Consider the following 20,808-nt stretch of genomic DNA (forward strand, 5'->3'; position numbering starts at 1 on the left):
AGATCGAGAATACTGGACTTGAAGAAACGTTGTCCCCATCACGGTAATATCGACGAGGACTTCAATGTTATCGCCTGAACATTGTCTGTCTGGGAGTTAAACCTAGGTAATGTATATCTAGATGTTTGTGAAGTCATGTGGACACGGACATGCGCTATTCAGTTAATAGGGGTTATATATATACTGGTCAGATTGTGTGAGAATGGATTTTTGCTTTCATTCATACCAGACACTTAATGGATCATCCTCATGAGCGGAATGATTGCTACAGGTATTTATATACCAAGATATATTAGTCTCAAGTATGTCTAGTACAGATGTCACTTAAAGAGGACAAAGAAGGACGACTCAAAGCACGCGTGTGGTATGAATAACCATCTGGAACAAGTACTGTGACAATTTTGAAACGCATCCCTTAAACCAGTGGACAACCCGTGTACGGAGAAGCCGCAATATTTGAGTAGTGACCGGAGTAGCCGGGTAGCCATTGTAGAGGTACTGTGCTATTTTTACGCCGCATTTACAAATATCCCAGCTGTATGACAGTAGTAGTAGTAGCAGCAGCAGCAGTAGTAGTAGTAGTAGTAGTAGTAGAAGTAGTAGAAGTAGTAGCAGTAGTAGTTGCAGCAGTAGCAACAGCGGAAGCAGCAGCAGCAGCAGTAGTAGTACTTGCACCAACAGTAGCAGTAGTAGTAGCAGCAGGTGTAGAACATTCGAAGTTTGATTTGTCATACAGCGACATACTTAAGAGCCAAACGATTACGTGAGATTTGTTCTGCGTTCCCGTGTTGTCTGTTTAACTGTCTCTTCTGTGGCCTGCATCCTTAATGACCTACAGTAGTGAAATACGACGCTAATTAATGACATGAAACCAAGGATAACAGGCGCCTCATCTGCTAGTGAAACAAGCGGCATTGGCAATATGAACCGAAAAGTGCCTCCATTTGACATAAAAGTGGTCCTCCGTTAGAAAACAGTGTGATTTACATACATCACAAACACCATACACAAGGGTCTCATTAATTAAGCCAAACGGTGATGCTTAGGTATGTGTTGGCATTTGTCACCGTCACACATCTTGCTAATATAGTGAACAATTTTATCAGACCATAATCTTGCATAACGTAAAAGTGTGTCACAGACGGTGATGTATTTACAAAATGACCCCATGAATAGTCACTCGTCAGTCAGGCCAGTGTCTGTGGAGATTTATTGGCCTGACTGCATTTTTACTTGCCACAGGCTAGCGAGCCAGTGGGTATTTCGCACACTGTTTCCATGGAGTAAGCGTGCTTGCCTTCCTTAAAAACAAAACTCTGAATACAGGGACGTGGCATGAACTTGATACAGATTGTTTCAGGTGACACAAACATCATTGTATGTATATCAAGATCTCTAGCTTTGGAATTTGGCTGGTACAGCTGTGTTCATGTCATAGGCTACACCTGGTGCAAGAAGGATATCAATCTTTGAATTCAGCCCTGTATACTCTCTTGGAAATATTAAGACCATGCAATTGTTACCTACTGTTTTGTTGATTACAACATGTAACATGTGACCTGTACCCAGAAAGAATGTGCAAATAATAAAAAAAAGATTTGTAGTACGATACAACTTCAACACTACGACTGCTCCGGTTGCGTTGCGGTGCCAAAAATATAGCGGTCATGATGTCATGTGCTCTCTTTGTCTCTCTCCCAACTTAGTTCCAGTGACTGAAATTCCCAACTTAGTTCCAGTGACTGAAATTCCCAGCTTAGTTCCAGTGACTGAAATTTAATACTTGGTTCCAGTGATCCAAATTCACACAGTACCAGGCCTGCGCTACTGTTCATGACCGCACACTTGGAGTTCCGATGGATGTTAACGTTCACAGTCAGGCGAGCGGTGTATCAAGATTAATGTTAGGGCCATGTTATACACTAATTCCCCCGTCCGCATTGTCCAGAGCAATTCATGTCCCCGTCCCAAGGGATCCAGTAACTCTCAGCATTGGCGTCTCTGTAACCCCAACGACACAGCAATTTTCCACCTCGTTACATTCCCTAAGTGGGCAATCAGTTACCCTTCCCATTCCAACTTTTTTATTATCTGCATGGTCCATTCTAAGAGTTTCGACTATCTTAGTTCCAGATATGACCATGAGAGTTTTTTGTTTTATTCAATGGCTGTGTGTCGAGTTCCCAAGAGTGGTAAAACAGAAAAAAGACTTCAAAGCAAGAACGTTTTGTACAATGCATAAAATCTGTTGGTCTCCCATTCAGCTCTGTATTGCGACTTTACAACGAGATTAGAGACTTCTCCATTCAGCTCTGTATTGCGACTTTACAGCGAGATTAGAGACTTCTCCAACCGTACTTAAGCACCTCCCTTACAGGGAAGACATGTTACCACGGACATGTAACAGTTCAGGAACATTCACGCGATTGCTTCATCACAAACAGGAAACACATCCTGAGAAACTAAGGGTAGTGACATAGAAGGTCCTGGTGGATTGACCGCTGACCAAACAGATTTCTGTGACAAGCAATGCCTTTTCCTGCGTAATGACAAGATTTACGCCAGTGTCCTATTCCCGGCTTGTGATCAATATGCGGAAGTGATTTACTCCAGAATGTCAGTTTAGGGAAGATGTCAATACAAGGTTTCGAATCTAAATCTAAAGGGAATTAGCACACAGCCGCCGTACACAAGTTCCAGATCAACCGTCTCGGGCGTTTCAGTTATGTAGACGTTATTGGGATGAGGCGTCTTCATCCTTGTCGTAAATCTGTACTGAACCGTCGGCTTTTAGGCAAATACTGAGACTCTGTGGATCTACATCCATCAAAATCATTGTCCAACAGCTGTCAGCTCGGGGTGAAAACTGGGACTGTTATGAGACACCTCCATTCAGACTTTGAACAGAGGCAGCAGCTGGACTGTGAAGTACGGTTATTTCTGATTTATTTACGACATTAATCGTAACGTGTTTGAAACTAAACAAATCCATAACCAGTTGATCAATAATTTCATTTCCTTCATATGACATTGCATGTATATAATTATCGATACATATTTATAATTCCTGCTCACATGCGCCTAACAATCTCACTCGTTCTTGTCAGTTTCCGTATATCTACCTGTCTGTCTGTCTGTCTAACCAAGCTATTCAACCATCATTGGAGGTGTTTTAGCCTAGTCGTGTTAGCATTCGATCTTTTCGCCAAAGGTCCGAGTTCGATTCCCCACGAGTGTACAATATCGGAAGGATGGATGTATCTAATGGGGTTAAACATCCACCTATCTAGTGCACTGTAGGACTATTAGGACTCAGCGCGCTGCCTTTACCCTTTGTAAGGTTCAAAATAAGTGTACACTATAATCTGCTGATACTCTTGACCTGCTGTTACGCCACAATTTGTTTTTGTACGTACCGAAGTATTGTTTGACATTTGCCTATCGAACATGATGTTACTGTAACGTGAGGTCACTCCATACCATGACAGCCGGTGCTTTGAAGTCCACTAAATCAGCGTTAAAATACCTGCTGTCGGGGCCTTTGATCTTGAAACTGCAAAATATATATGATCAATTCAACAGTTCCTCAAAGACAGGTTGGTGTATAGAACGGAACGATGCCCTTTGGTATTTGAAACTTCGACATGTTTAAAGGTTCATATTTCTGATACATACAACTCTTTCAGACAGATATCTGAGGCTACGTCCAGGCCTCGAAATTAGTTTAAGTACAATAGCTTAAATGTAGTTTGAAATGCGTCACATAGTCAGTCGTATGCTACCAGGTGTCCCGACCTAACAGTTTTATTCTGGCCGCCTGGACGTACACACACAAGACACCACTCCGACAAATTTGGATATCTCAAGCAGTCCGAACAGAATTGAGGCTATTAAATTAAAGCACGTACTAAAGGGAACTATTTCGTGACATACATTTATGTCCTTCCCCTCACTCATTCACTCACGAACTCACTCTGTGCGCCACATTGCTGGAATATTCCTGAATCCGGCGTAAAGCCATACTCACTGAAACTCGCATTCACAGACCCTCTGGAGATGAACGGCCCGCGCGGCAACCTTGACCAGTCACACTAGTGCGGTCTGTTGATGCGCTAAGACAGACTGAATTATCTCCCTTGAACACGATTCGCCATGGCAACGTCCCTTATGAAAGATCTCGCGCATGTAGTCGTTTACCTATTTTGCAGATCCAGTACTGATATATTAATTAAAACTATGCATACAATATAATGATATTGTAATATTATAATCTTATCATCTAATCATATTATAATCTAATCATAAATACTTGTCAAATTCGATTAAGACGACAGACATATTTTATTTACAAACAGTTTTTTTGGCAATGGGTTCTGACAAATACACCTCTGCAAGAAAACTCTGTAAATCTCTTTACATCAGAACAATGTATGAATCTCTGAATGCTGTCCTTGTAAGAACATTGCTTAAAATTAGGCCATACAATCAAAATAACTCATGTTTAAATGCAAATATCTCGCCGTACGTGTTTGCTGGTTGTTATACACAAAACAAAACAAACAATTCCAATAAAAAATGAAGTTATCAGTGACGATATCCCCCCTATCGTGTCATAAATCTGAAGCTCCCTAGGGTCAAAACCCACATCCCAACACTTCGAGAAGACCTGGTACAAGCGGAATCCATTGTACGATCGCGACAAAATCGTGAGCATCTGCTTATGAAAACTGAGTAGTGATAACACTAGGTCAGCAAGGCGAGCGAATCAGTTATATCAACCACAAACACACACGCACACACACACCATGAACATCTGTGATGTCAACGATTCCTTTAGTGGTTCCTGAAGACACCTAACCAAGATTGAGCTGGGCTCATCACATTCAGAAGTGTACTTGATACCGCTTACATAAATATATAAATAATGCAAAGCTACGTTTGTGGAAATTGCTGTAATTATCCCACAGATTCGTGATATAAAAAAAACTATAAAGTGTTAATAAAAGTATAAATGGTAATTAGGACCGCATATATTGCTTTTTGAAGGCGAAACAACGGGATATATTGTCATAGATACATTATGTTATGACTGGAAGTTAACTATTTCGAAGGCACAATGCATGTGACCTTTAAAGATAACTCTTTGGTTTCATTGCGGGAATTCCATACTTGACATGGTTACCACTGACACGACGAATGCATGTGGTAGTAATATAACAGCTGCTTCCAGCATATACACAATGATTCTGTTGCCATGCATTATAAACAACCGTAGTTAAATTCCAGTTTCCCTTTCTGAATTACAAATTTCTGATATACAATTTCATACATCAACGAAAAGGCACCATATAAGATATAATCACCCTATTTATACACCCAATTCCCAAATCCACCACACAATATCCTGCACGAGTTTTGATGCACCCGACAAAAATGGCGTTATAGAAAGGACAGCCGTGGTTACCCTGACCTCGTTATTGCGTGGTAATCTGCGACACTAGCGTACAAAAGCCCCGGACTGCGAGTTTGCTGGACCGGCCCCTTAACGCCGTACGCCGTAAATCTGAGGTAAGAGACAACAGCCTTGTTGCATTACACAAGAGTACACAAATACGCCGACTTCCAAGTAAGGACTAATATCAGATATAACACAACCATTTACAACTCTATTTTAGTGTGTAACCTTTCACTTCCCCTTCACCGAAGCTATACTTGATTCAGTGTTCCAAACTGGGTCAGCAAAACAAGCTTACATATGCTTTTCGTATGTTTTTTTTCACTTGTAAATATAATTAGGATGCATTCTTTGGGTCATGAGAACAATAATAGAATTTTATCCATGTATATTTGAAACTAGATCTTACAGCAGTGTTGACACTAGCGTAATGGACATCTGTCATTTAAGAAGTGGAGAGTGCTTGTAGGTATCCGTGCTCGTTTCGCTCCTGTGCACAGCATGTACTAACCACACAATACCGTATACATGTGATCCTTGACGATAACGCTTCCGTGGCCGTCTAGTCCTTACTAGTGTCACGTGATCAGAAACTGTTCACCCTCGGTGAGGCTTTGTAGGTCCTTGTGATGGTGTCAGCTCACCAGCCCCCAACACACACACACACACACACACACACACACACACACACACACACACACACACACACACACTACCCACCTTCTCTGTGCGTACATAGGTCGCGTACATATATGGTTGTAGTAGACGAAGTAGCAGAAGCTGTTGTATGTTGTAGTTGTGGTAGTAAGAGTAGTTGTAGGCGAAGTGGAAGAAGTAGGAAGAACAGTTATTGTAGTAGGAATCCTAGTAGATGTAGAAGTAGTAGAAGTAGTTGCAGTCGTAGTTGTAGTCGTAGTCGTAGTCGTAGTCGTAGTCGTCGTAGTAATGATAATAGTAGAAGACGAAGCTGTTGTTGTAGTATCATTATTAGCAGCGGTAGTAGTAACAAAGTAGCAGTAGCAGTACTGGTTGCTGTTGTAGAAATACTGACAGTACGATATGTTGTTGATGGTGGCTGAAGTCATACACCTGTTGAACATGGTGGGTATGATACACCTGTTGACGGTGATGTTGTGGTACACCTGTTGAACGTGATAGGTATGATACACCTGTTGACGGTGATGTTGTGGTACACCTGTTGAACGTGATAGGTATGATACACCTGTTGATGGTGATGTTGTGATACACCTGTTGAACGTGATGGGTATGATACACCTGTTGATGGTGATGTTGTGGTACACCTATTGAACGTGATGGGTATGATACATCTGTTAGTGGTGATGTTGTGATACACCTGTTGAACGTGATAGGTATGATACACCTGTTGACGGTGATGTTTTGATACACCTGTTGAACGTGATGGGTATGATACACCTGTTGATGGTGATGTTGTGGTACACCTGTTGAACGTGATGGGTATGATACACTTGTTGATTGTGATGTTGTGGTACACCTGTTGAACGTGATGGGTATGATACACCTGTTGATGGTGATGTTGTGATACACCTATTGAACGTGATGGGTATGATACATCTGTTAGTGGTGATGTTGTGATACACCTGTTGAACGTGATAGGTATGATACACCTGTTGACGGTGATGTTTTGATACACCTGTTGAACGTGATGCTTGTTATAACCATGTTGAAGGGGCAGATGTCGCGACTAGACACAACCCATGTTGACAGAGAATACAAATCTCGAAATTACGAAAACATTAAGTGATTGGTGAAAAAGAGTATAACTACGTATAACCCATCTGACCCATACTACAGTCCCGCGAACCCCAGGATAGCTTCAGTTTTCAGCTCCGTCGGAATTTGATCGTAAACTCTAACATTACAGACACTCTAATGTCAAAATTCACCAATCGTTCCCAGGTCAAAATTCACCAGATTGTCTGGCCCAGACTCGATTAGTTACAGACCCCCGCGTATAGTTGGAATGTTGGTTAGTGCTGCATCACTCACTCACCCCAAAGTCAAACTACACCACGGATTGCAGCATTGGTGTACATCCCCTGACATCTAGCCGAGACAAAACATACATACTAAATGGGACGTGGAATCATCTATAGTCCTTGATTATACAGTATATTATCCTAGCTAGTGGGGATATGATGGTCCGGCATTTTCATCCGGCATTGAAAGTGCACACATGAAAACTGAATTTGAATATTTTTAAACATATTACTGTAAACGTTACTAGGCTTGCAGAAAGTAGCCGAAAAGATAAACTTTTTATTAGCGAATAATGCTTTCTCCTTTTTTCATGTCTAGCCACTATCAGACGTGGGTTTATACTTCACCCGACATTTCATATGCACCAGTCTCAAAATACAACACCACTTGTTAGGTTCAGGTCGTGCATAAAACGTCAATGAATCTTCATTCATCCGGGATCACCCGCAGATCTTTCAGGTGCATTTACCATTGTCTCTTGTCGTACCCAGCATTCCCATGTTTACTCAGGAATGGCAAGACACCGAGGACCTTATTTCTTTATCTCATGTACTTATGCAATATCATAATTAGGGTGGTTAAAAAGGAACACGAGAAAAACTGCGTGACATTCTCCCACCTCAACTGGTAAGAACACCAGAATAACAAATTCAGTATAAAATATACAGAATTTCACGAACTGCCTGACGCACGTTGTGTCGTTTCTTAGCTTACTAACAGTAATTATGAGTATTTTATTAATCCGTCAGTGAGTGAGTAAATATCACTTGATATTGCAGTTTAGTAGTAGTTATTTCACGAGAAATCGACGACGAGATATGACATCCCGAACACGATATGCTCCAGTCAAGATTTCCTGATTATCCAGTGTCAAATGCCCATAGCCCAGTGAGTGAGTGAGGTTAGTTTTACACCGCTTTCAGCAAGCAATATTCCAGCAATATTACGGCGGGGTCACCAGAAATGTGCTTCACAAATTGTGTTCATGAGAGGAATCGAACCCGGGTATTGGGCGTGACGAGCGAACGCCTTAACCACCATGCACCCCAGTACTACATGTAGTGTATGTCTAGTCAAGTCACAATGTATATCGTTAACATTTATAGCCATCATGCTTCAATCGCCAGCTTAACATTAGATAAAGAGCTTAACAGTCTAAGCTTGATGTCTGTTTGCAGATTTCCGCAGTTCGAGCATATTGACCCGAGGAGCATTGAATGTCATTGCCGCGACGTCACTTCTCAGGTAGCAAGGTAAGGGCAACTGTCAGAGGCGGGGTCGAAGGCAGTGAGATATGCAGTGTTTACTCGGGATCTATCCAAATGCGGCCAGACTAATGCATCCTCACACATTTAAAATGTCGCTGTTGTTGAACGTGTAGGGTCCATTAACATAAACGTAATTTAGATGCACGACTATGGCCTCGCGGGAATAGATTACATGTCCTCAGTAACATATGCTAGTTGTCAGTCCACAGTATAGACTGAGTGGTCAGGCGGTATAGGTTTTGGGGTGACGTGTCATCGTCCATCAGACGGAGTGCATCGTTGTTCACTCTTCCACCCACTAGATTTTCAATCCACGCTAGGGTGTTTACAGACTGGTCGTCATACGGAACAGCTTAAAGTTATAACAACATTCTCAAATGCCAACCCAGTAAAACATCCTAACTTCACGTGTCTCGTCAAGAGCGATATCGAGTGTTTGACTGCAGGACCCCGCTTCGTAAAGTGAGAAAGCGTAAAGCGTTAAATATCAAACAAACTTCACGATTCACCTTCCACTAAACTGTTTTCTTCATAAAAAACTACTCATCTGTGTTTCCTTTACAGCTGACGCTTAATGGTTTTCAGGAGGTAATCTAAACACATCAGGAGTGAGTGAGTGAGTGAGTGAATGAGTTAATATTCAACGTCATAAATTATAAATAGTGAAAATATTTTGAGGAGTAGAACCTGTCGACGATGAACAGTAAAAATGCTAGATTATCACAAACATGAATATACAACTAGCCTGAAAAACTAAAACATTTTAATCAAAGCAGTCAATACTATATAAAACAAGGGTTGGAGATCGCCAACAAACACATAAGACATCATGAAGACATGCTGGTACTGCCATTGCCCACACTGAATATCCTAGCTTTGTTTTTCTCTGATGATTCTGATTTTGTCTTAATTCTAATACTGTGATATCATTGTATATAATCCAATCCGCTGGCATGACTAATTTAACAAAATTACATTTCGGAAAGTGCAGGACAAATTTGTTTCTTGTTTCAGAAACATCACGGAAGGATATGAAAATGAATAAAAATATCCTTCTGTGATGACACAGTCGCTGAAACATGACGCTTGAGGAAAGATCATTTGAAATTTGAAACGTCTTCTTAACTTATAAGGTTCGAGTTTTATACAAATTCAAACAGAGCCTAGCATTTCATTCATCGTACTTGAAGTAAGAAGTATTATTAATAGATTCAGTGCTCATTAAAACAGACATAACGGATAGGTGCACATTGTGCATAGAAAAGACCCGGAAGGGAATAGAAGCAGGATCTGATATCAACAACGTAGCGGACCTAGCACATTGTCCGTCACCATATCACGGCTGTTTACTTTGCCTGACAGGTCAGGTTCGGTTAGGAGCTGACATAAGATGACATGCTGACATACCAACGTCCAACTGATTCAAGTTATGGTATTCCGGGGTATGGTATGAACTGATGCGTTTGACATACCACCAGCATATGGGGTTCATTCTGTCCTTATAGGGAGCTACGGTAGCTTCGTATTTTAGATTTCTCTTGTTACAGCGGAGGCGAACAGTAACAGGGGGTGGAATGTGACAACACCATTCAACTCATTTCACTGTTTGTGCTTCTCGTTCCAGACTTGGAGGATTTGAAGATGATCCTGATTGTCTTCGGCACAGTTATGGCGACTGCAGTCGCTGTGGTGGCTGTTGTGATGTTCACGTGTCCTTGGGTCAAGTATGATTTTGTATATGTCAAGAAAGGACTGCAGATAATCAAAATGATAAAGAAGAAGGTGGAGACGCGAGAGTATCCTGTGGACTCTCTTGAGAGACAGGTGCGTGAACGGCCCAAACAGACGTTCATCATCTACCAGGACAATAACTACACCTATGAGTTCGTGGACCAGAAAGCGAATCAGGTAGCTCGGGCTGCCCTCAAGCTGGGACTGAAGGCTAAAGATGTTGCTGCAATCATGATGACCAATGAACCAGCGTTTCTGTGGACGTATTTTGGTAGGGATGATTTACTAAATATAGTGCATGGCTGAATTAGTAACTGTTTGTAATGGCGGATTTCTATGTTGTTAGGTTCACAAAGCTGAAGTTAAAGATCAGCCGTTCTTAGAGTATATGGCGGACCTTCCTGCTGCATACAATCGTATGTGGCAAATCTATGCACGTGCGTTTGACAAAAGAAAGGCACTTGAACTTGATCTTAACTATGTTAAGAGAGCGTCTAGTGAAGGACACCCAACATACACAACTGATGATTATGTTACAGTATGGTTCAAAATTATTGAGAATAGCTAAAGCATTTCATATTATTAAACGAGAACAAATCAGATAAAACTGAATGTATTGTGAAAGTGAACTGACCTTTTCATGTTGTGTAGGTAACAATTTAATATCTTATCAAGTCTCCTTGAGCTTCACGGCACAGTCTAAGACGGGTAGGCATACTTCCTATCAGAGAGGTTAGTGTCTCGTGAGTTATGCTGTCCCAGTATCGGACCACTTCTCTCTTCATATCTTCAATTTTTGTCAACCCCTTTTGATTCACACATTCCTTCATCATCCCCCAAATGTTCTCAATGGGATTTAAGTCAGGACTATATGCAGGAAATGGTAATGCAGTCACATTTTTCTCCTGAAACCACTGCTTGGCATGTTTTGCGGTGTGTTTAGGATCATTATCTTGCTGCAAATTCAGTCATTTCCATAAAACACATGTGCACTTGGAAGGAGAAAATTATCTAATATGTTAGTGTAGCGTTGACTTGTCAGATTTCCCTCAAACACACACAGCGGGGTCGTTCCTAATAAGGATATCCCTCCCCATACATGAAACTTTGGGCTGTATTTAGGTCGTCGATACAACGGTGCTGACGCAGACTTTGTCCATATTTTCACATTATTGGGATATACCCATATTGAGCTTTCATCAGTAAAAATCACATTTTCCCAGTCAAAGTTTTCATGTGCCAAACACCACTCAACACGCCTGTCTTTATGTTCTTGTTTCATGAGAGGAGAAGGAATTCCAGTCTTTTTCTCCCATCCAAGATCAATCAAATTTCTTCTAACTGTAGATTTTGATACAACTGTTGATCCCCTTTCTATCATTTCATACCTGATGTTGGAGATGCTTGCCCTTTGCTTTTTAGACGCTAAAATTCCCAGCCGGACGCGATCTGAGAAGTCCAATTTTCAGGGTCTCCCTGCTCCTTTCTGGTGCCCAAAATCCTTTCCCTCTTTAAAATTCTTCCTTATCCTATACACAGTAGAAAGAGGAGTTCCTGTTCTCTGTGCCAATGTATATACATCATCAATTCCTTGATTACACAACTCAAAAATCAACCTTGTTTTATCTTCAGCAGACATTGTTGACAGTGCTGAGGAAAATGACGTCTGCTACAAATTCAGGGGAGGTAACTCTAATTGTACTATACTCAGTAGGCCAAGATGAGTTACCTCCCTTATACCATTACTTAGTTTGAAGTATCAGTGAATCAGTTGAGGTGTTAGGATAGCTCAAAGTAAGAAGAAAAATTCTCAATAATTATGAACCAGACTATATATGTTCAGGTTTTTGTACGTGATAGACGTGATATGTTTTAACAGGCTTGACATAGCCTCGTACTGTTGGAAGTTTCTATTCTTCATCACCGTTTGATAATATTTCCTCTGGAAACTCTGTCGCCCTCGTCAACTACCACCTCCGCCACAAGGCTCTCACCCACTCTATCACTAGCTGCAAGCCTAAGATACTCATCGTAGGTCAGGGTCAGTATGACACTTTCTCTCCACAAAGGTCAAGTGTCGTCAGAGTTTGGTTCCTATTGAACTACTCAAACATTTCCAAGTGTCATTTTTCTTTTGTCCCATATAATCCTTAGCAGGAGATAACGTCTTTCATGTTGTTTCAAACAAGATGAGGAATTGTCGTCAGCGCTGGAAGAAATTCAAGACGACCTCGGTGAAATCCGTATCCTGACCCATGGCGCGCACGTTTCCGACCTGAAGTTCGAGTCCCTCAGCAAATTGACTGACGGTCAATCGGGGGATACAGTCGACTATAAGCACAGAGCGGAAGTGACCATCATGGATGTGGCGTGTTTCATTTTCACTTCCGGTACAACAGGTACGGTAATTTCACTGATTCAACGTCTAATCGAAACCCGAGCAAGTATGGACTTCCACTTTTTAGTGCTTGCATGCTTTAGTTACGTCAGAGATGAGCGCCTGTTCATTTACAGGAGTAACAGGGGGACATTTTGTATCTACTAGAAGCAGACCCAGTGTACTGAAATGAAGGAAATATCAGATATTGATTCTAGTGCGGGAAAGAAAACCACTTGCAGGTTTGCGAAGCCACAACACGTTTTCGTTTTCGAAAACAGAATTGTTTGCTCAACCTACGATACGGGGATATAACATTGGATTCTAATGATATCCATACATTTTCCAAACTTCAGTCACAATGCATTTGTCACCTTAGTTTCTTAGGCGGGTATTTAACGTATCATGTTATTTTGAAGCAGATTAAAAGTACGGAAGTCTTTAGTTTAGCATGTCACACATTCGCTCTAGTTTTATCTGACCGGTTGACCGGGCTTGAAGGAGGGGAAGATCTGGATTCGTCTTTGCCTCTGTAGGTTGTTCAATTTGTCAGGTTTAAATGCTTCGTCGGTGTTAACAGGCTGAAAACATTTCAAGACGGAAACAGATCAAATTGGTCACACGAAAAAATGGCCACACTGACCCAAGTCTAAATGGTCGTACCAAAAAGTCAAAATGGCTATACATTATGTTCTACCACATTAAAGATTTTTTTACGTGCTTTCTCAATTGATACTTTGAGATTGTTACTTATTTTACTTAATGTTACTTAATGTTATTTATATAATTTCTTGCTAACCTGTAATTATATTACAGCACAGACGGCTGTTTATAATAAAGCATCACTCACATAGTGATTCGGTGTTCTTTCTTTTCTCAAGGTCTACCAAAACCAGCGATCGTTACTCACAAGAAGGCAATCATCGCCTTGACCGCGTTCGGGGCGTTTGACTTCAATGAGAAAGACGTGTTGTACGAGGTACTGCCGCTGTATCACTCCGCCGGCCTCAACCTCGGCGTCCTCGCCGTCGTGAATGCAGGTTGGTGTTTGGGTCTCATCTGGACGGCATAGTCCTTCTCACAGACCGTAAACCACACTATTTGCCATACTACCTAGGACTTCCTGCAATGCTAAGACTTTAAAAGAAGCAAGTCTGTATTTCCGCAGGTTCTGGATCTCGTGTCTCCCAGGGGGTCTTTTCAATTTAATATTACATGTATATTTATAGTCAGTGAATGAGCGTTGGTCTGTGGGACACCAGGCCACTGATCATCGCGGTCTGAGGTTGAGACGGGGTAGGTAGATAAGCCTAGTGGTGAAAGTGTTCGCTCGTTACAACGAAGCCCCGGGTTCTATTCCCGATTCATTTCTGGTCTCCATCTCCACGATATTGCTGGAATGCGGCTTATAACTCACTGAGAGACTCCACGATTTCGATGCATACCATTTACTAACTCTGTTTACTGGGCTACATTGCAGTATCACTCATAATAAACTCTTGATGATCCGGATTGTAATAGGTTCTCAGTCTGCATGCTGGTCCTAAGATCCGACTATAGAGATCGGGTGGTCAGGTCTGTTTACCAGTTTGATGCATGTCAGTGTATATACTAGCCCTATTGCGATGACAAATGTTCATGAGTATAGCCTACCCCTGGTGTCCTTGCAAGTAAAGAGCATGAGTAATACAGAAAGCAGCGTAAAACTATTCTTCACTCACTCATCCTTGGACTAAACGTGGGGATACTGTATACACTTCATTACAAAACTCACGTTTTCACCTGTTCTGTTGCAGGTGCTGTCATGGTTTTACGGACCAAGTTTTCCGCTACCAACTTCTGGCACGACTGTCGCAAACACAACGTCACTGTGGTGCACTACATAGGGGAAATGTGCCGGTACCTCGTCAACAGACCAAAGGTACTGTTAACGTGACTTATCTGGTGAATGACGTCACGACACAAAAAATAATCTGGGTCAGGAAAAAATAGGGGCTGATATTATGGGCAACTTCCGACACAATCGGGATGCATTGAAAAAACAGTTAAACCTTACCACCCGATCCATTTCGTTGCGTTGTAAGACGTGGAACATAGGTGGCAAAGTATTTATATCAAAAGTAAAAACCTATTTCCCAGTATGATTTCTTTCAAAACGTATCAATGCATTTTACTGAGACATAAACAAACATCGAGGGTACATCTACCCTTTGCACCAAGACACCAATGAACAACGTATTTATTTTACCGAATACCTCCATGTTAACTTTTAACTGTTTGGATCACTGGTATTGGATCATAATAACGATGATTCTGTTTTGACAGTTCAACTACACTTTGACCAAATCTTTTGATGGCACGGTCTACTTAGAAAAGTGTGCTGTAACAGGCTAAGGCATTTGTCGTATTGAATGATACTGTATTTAAAGATATAGTGAGAAGGTAAATATGGGATGGCTCTCTCATATGCATTGAAGTCACTTAGCTTATAAACTTACACTACAGCTTATAAAGACAGGGTATATTGGGTTGTTTATCATTTGTACCCCAACCATACCCACTGTATTGTTCAGCATTTACTTGAATCCTAATTTCCCCGCCTCCTTTTCAGGACCAACAAAGTTATATCACATGGTAAAGAAGAATGGTGAATTTGATGTCAGTTTATATCATATCAAGAACTGACATGCGTCCCAAGACGCCATTTCATTTCAGCGACCACTCAGCCACTGAGCACAACAGAATGGTCTCAAGTGGTTTGAATGATCCATGGGAGGCTGACTTAGCAGGATGTGTCTAACATAGCCAAAGACAATGATACTGTGAAGTATTTATTGATAGCAATCAATGTATTTCCTCGATTTATGTAGGTGGGGGCCTATTCTAAATAAAACACCAGTCATAAAGGCAACAAAGAATATATCTTGTAAGCATCCTGTCAACAAAGTCACTGAAGCATATCTGCTCAAGCTGCCACCAGCACCACCTCAAACGTTAGCACTGCTAACCGGGCTGTCGCCACCGTCGCTGCAGTATCATCAACAGAAATACCCATACAATCACGAAGTACAAAACCACAACCAATGCAATAATACCAGTGGAGATTTCAAGTTCAACATCCGGTCTAATACAGTTGTAGTGAATGCTACAGGCAGTGGCAAGTTTATGTTTGTGTACAGCCACTAAAGACATTAATATATACAATCAGTGCCAAATTACATAACCTGGTGCTATAGTCACTGGTAACCAATGTATCAGCACATCAGTCAGCAGTATATTTGGTGAAAGGTATTCCTTACAATGTACCTGATGATACCTACTTTGAGGCCAGGAATAATAATATGATTGTACCCGTGAAGGTCCCGGGGTAGAATAGGCCTTCAGCAACCCATGCTTGCCATAAAAGGTGACTATGCTTGTCGTAAGAGGCGACTAACGGGATCGGGTGGTCAGACAGCTGACTTGGTTGACACATGTCATCGGTTCCCAATTGCGCAGATCGATGCTCATGTTGCTGATCACTGGATTGTCTGGTCCAGACTTGATTATTTACAGACCGTCGCCATATAGCTGGAATATTGCTAAGTGCGACGTAAAACTAAACTCACTCACTCACTAATAATATGATTGTACTGGATGACATGATGTCTGAGTTGAGGGTCGCATACGTGTGGATCAACTGTGGATCAAAATGTCATTATCTTCCTATTGCTACAAACTCTCTTTCCGTAAGAGGAAAGAACTGTCCAAATAGAATCATGATAAGGAGTACCGAAGTTAGGCTACAACTCCAACATCACTAACACGAAGTACCAAACAAATTTCCACAGTTCGGCATTTCCAGAGGGTAACATAAAAATATCGCTCTCTTGTAAGCGGGTTACATTGATTGGCTCAGCCAATCAATACATAAACGTTACGACATTCATGTGTGAGGTAACATAATAGCCATCAATATATGTCATAAAAAGAAAATACAAGCATAACTGATGAAGTTTACACTGTCAGTCATTTGTCATATTCCACCCTGAGTTTCATATTGTGCATAGACTGAGGAGGATGGCATCCACAGTATCAGGACTGCCGTGGGCAATGGGTTGCGGAAAGACATCTGGGAGGAGTTTGCAACGAGGTTCAGGATTCCGCAGGTTGTGGAGTTCTATGCGGCGACGGAGTCGCCAATAGGCTTCAGTAATATCTACAACAAGGTTGGGAGCGTAGGAAGAGCCTCGCCTCTGACGGTAAGACCTTCAGTGATGCAAGCAAATTATATTCAAGTAGGTGATGTGAGACGAATGGATTTCGTCCAGGGCCTCCATTCAAGAGGCAACCTAAGGTTAACCTTAACTTTTTTTCTTTGAGATTGCACTAAGGTTACCTTTGTGACTTACGACCATCTTAATGCTGTGTGAAAGGAGGTCCTTGTCATTATTTCCATGGTTTATCGTCGCATCAGATGATTGTACGTGTACAGTATGGTAACTGTGTACATGCGTGTCTGTTAGTGTGCCTGCTTGTCTGTCTGTCTGTGTGTGGGTGTGTGTCCGTGGTTTATGAGCAAATGTTGATACCATAGTGCTGTTCTACTGAGATACCCCACTCAGACACAGTAGACTGAATGGGCCGACCAGACCGTGTTAAATCCTCTTCAAGCCGAGCCCAAAGTAGAGTGACATCTGTGAATATCTTTTCCTGCGGCAGGCGATCGAACCTCCCTCCCACCTTCCACTTTCCACATATATGCAGTATTCATTACCCCGCAGAAACGGATCCAAAATCATGTAGCAAGGAGACAAATTAAATTTCACCTCAGAATCTGGCTGCATGAAATATATAGAGAAACTTGTAATCAAGTTCATCTGTCTACGAGACTAGTTTAGCCGGTGGGTTACTACGTTATCAAGGCACACTGAAACCCGGTTTCGAGTCCTAATTTTGCTGTCGCTGTTGTGTGGATCAATTGTATAGGTTTTATTAAATAGTTTCATTAAGTGTCAATGCGACTCTCGTGCCAACTCGTACACCTTTATCTAAAGCGTCACCCACAGACCTGTATGAACTTGTTTACTTTGCAGAATTTAATTTTCCCAGCTGCTTTCGTCGAGTTTGATGACTACACACAAACGGCAAAGAGAAATGCAGATGGGCGTTGCATCAGAGTGGGGAAAGGCAAGAAAGATACATTCATAAATAAAATATACATATGAATATTTTTGCGTTGATAATTATGCTCATGCTCATGCTCATGCTCATGCGCATGCTCAGATCAACGTAATATTGATCACCATAATGATATGGATTGAGGATTGCAACTCTGAGAACTGACGTAACTTGTTGAGGACCTGGTTAGCTTGGAGCATTGCAATATTAGCTGTACAGTTCATTGTATTTAGAATTATACGTTTTCTCAATAACGTGCAATCGGGATGTCCAGGAAGAATTTGATAGGATTCATTTGCAGCCCGTATTGTGACCTGTATAGTATCAGCTCAGCAGTATCTTCAACCTGCGGTATCTAAGATATAAATTGACGTGTTGCGATGCCATACAATATGCCACACACACGTCATGGTGGCGTGTATATGTGTGAGAGTGTGTCACATATGGGTCTATATATCCGATAGAATATTCATTTACAACCTTATTGTGACGTGCGCTGTCAACTCAGCAGTATCTTCAACTTGTGGCATATTATTGATGCGTTGTGATGACGTACAAGATGTCATTCAAAGAAGTTATTATGACGTATATATATGTGAGAGTTAGTTTTCTTTCTACAATACTTCGACTTCCACTCATGTTTGTCTTTAATTTCAGATCGCGTGGGGCTCCTGATTTCACCTTTAGATAAGATACGGACATTTGACGGCTACCATAATCGCCCGGTGGAAAACGAGAAGAAGGTGCTCCGCGACGTCTTCAAATCTGGCGACGTCTATTTCAACACGGGCGACCTGTTCTATGTGGACAACGAATACTTTATTTACTTCCGGGACCGCACCGGAGATACGTATAGGTGAGTCTTACCTCCACAATAGTTACAAGACAGTGAGTTAGTTGAACCCCACCTTAATCACTATTCATATATATCGCATAATGCAAAGTTTTCCCGCCATGTTCATTGACCTAAATCAGCCAGGTGACATTCAACAGATAGACGTATTGACTCCAAGTATGGCCTGATAATGGCTGGCATGACTTAAATGTTTATAATGTATTACCTTCTAGGCTGTTCATAGTCTATACGTGTTCATAGCCTGAATTTTCATAGCGACGTGAAAACACGACCATCGTTTTCTCTATTGTCTTACCCTTTAGAAATCCCGCAAACTGAACCAACTTCATTCATCTTCATCTTCATCTTCCTTTATTACAAACGAAATGTTTCATGAACAAAGCAAATCTATCAACATAATAAATAAATTTACTGACTGGTACCAAGTGCTCTATAATATCGTAAACAAAGTCATACAATTAGTGTTGTCTTTGGTCTTTGATCTCAAACTGGTTGGAGCTGAAGATAAAAAATACACCTACCGGTGAGGGATACATGAACGGCGGGGATGCGTTAAATGATGTTTTGCATAGCTTACTGATGAACCTTTTTTCTCACATACCTTGATGTATACAAAGGTTCTGGTGAGCATCAGAACGTGTATGTATTGTTAGGGTTTGTATGTGTTGCTCAGTAGTTTTGGAAAATAAGTGAGTTTAGTTTTACGCCGCACTCAGCAATATTCCAGCTATATGGCACGGTCTGTAAATAATCGAGCCTGGACCAGACAATCCAGTGATCAACAACATGAACATCGATCTGCGCAATTGAGAACCGATGACATCCGTCAACCAAGCCGGCGAGCCTGACCACCCCGTTAGTCGCCTCTTACAAGCTAAAGACCTATTCTACCTCGGGACCTTAATTCACGGGTCTTTGAAAGATGGAATATGTTGACTGATGTATCTCACTCTGTCTGTGCACAGGTGGAAGGGGGAGAATGTGTCCACAAATGAAGTATCTAATGTGTTGTCCACCGTCGACTTCGTCCATGATGCCAACGTTTACGGCGTCACTATCCCAGGTATGACCTATTCAGATCAGCTGTATATTTGGCCTGTTTAAGATGCTGATGCCGACCAGCCGATGCCACTAGTCGCCTGTTTCCATTAGCAACAGTTGCGTCGAAACCTGGGATTTGTATCGGTATATTCACCAGTATCTATTGAACTCAATGTATGTTGATGGTCAACTCGTGTTGATTTTAAGTCGACAAATTTTGGAGTTGAAGTAATGATTTGTGATACTTCTCATGGATGCATCAGCGGTTTTGCAATGGATGTCGATATTTGAGCCGAATGTCGAAATCTCTTTTCTAACTAGATATTTGAGCCGAATGTCGAAATCTCTTTTCTAACTACAGATAACTCGATCTGTTAACGATAAATCCATTAACTTCACGTCATCGAGTTTCATTGTTGCATTCATCTGCTTCAGGTTGTGAGGGAAGAGCTGGAATGGTAGCTATTCACCTGAAGCAAGACGTTCAACTGGACTCTAAAGGCCTGAAAGATATCAGTGAGCATTGTGCTAAGGAACTTCCGGCCTATGCTCGACCCAAATTCCTACGCGTTCAACGACAGATGAGTCTGACAAGCACCTTCAAGCAGCAGAAAGTAGACCTTGTGAATGAAGCATTTAACCCTTCAAGCGTTGACGAGCCTCTGTACTATTTTGACAGTAAAAAGAATGCGTTTGAAGCAATCAGTGAAGACATATACGAAGATATTGCAAATGGTCGGATAACGTTGTGAAAACGCTTGCTGTGCTCTAGATGAAGTCAGGAATTAATATGGACAATGAACATCCAAGAACTCATGGGAACTCTCAACGCCTCGCAAACTTACCAAGGTTATTTGTCAGTTGCATGGGGTGGAGTATCAAGCCATGCCAGGGCGCAACA

The 20,808-nt window shown here is 41.5% G+C and overlaps 1 protein-coding gene across 1 annotated transcript in view; it reads left to right on the forward strand.

Moving 5' to 3' along the window:
• The first annotated feature begins 5,420 nt into the window (after positions 1-5,420).
• LOC137278441 (long-chain fatty acid transport protein 2-like) overlaps positions 5,421-20,808 on the forward strand; it is a 15,929-nt gene continuing 541 nt past the window's right edge. The window contains exons 1-11 of the mRNA XM_067810771.1: positions 5,421-5,568; positions 8,653-8,727; positions 10,367-10,744; positions 12,663-12,872; positions 13,732-13,890; positions 14,647-14,771; positions 16,900-17,091; positions 17,926-18,019; positions 18,668-18,866; positions 19,832-19,929; positions 20,343-20,808. The exon at positions 20,343-20,808 is cut by the window's right edge and continues 541 nt beyond it. Of these exons, the coding sequence (XP_067666872.1) occupies positions 10,384-10,744; positions 12,663-12,872; positions 13,732-13,890; positions 14,647-14,771; positions 16,900-17,091; positions 17,926-18,019; positions 18,668-18,866; positions 19,832-19,929; positions 20,343-20,659 (1,755 nt within the window). The 5' untranslated portion in view covers positions 5,421-5,568; positions 8,653-8,727; positions 10,367-10,383 and the 3' untranslated portion in view covers positions 20,660-20,808. The remainder of the gene's footprint in view (positions 5,569-8,652; positions 8,728-10,366; positions 10,745-12,662; positions 12,873-13,731; positions 13,891-14,646; positions 14,772-16,899; positions 17,092-17,925; positions 18,020-18,667; positions 18,867-19,831; positions 19,930-20,342) is intronic.

The sequence above is a fragment of the Haliotis asinina genome, chromosome 3 (genome assembly GCF_037392515.1).
Source record: "Haliotis asinina isolate JCU_RB_2024 chromosome 3, JCU_Hal_asi_v2, whole genome shotgun sequence".
NCBI lineage: Eukaryota > Metazoa > Mollusca > Gastropoda > Lepetellida > Haliotidae > Haliotis > Haliotis asinina.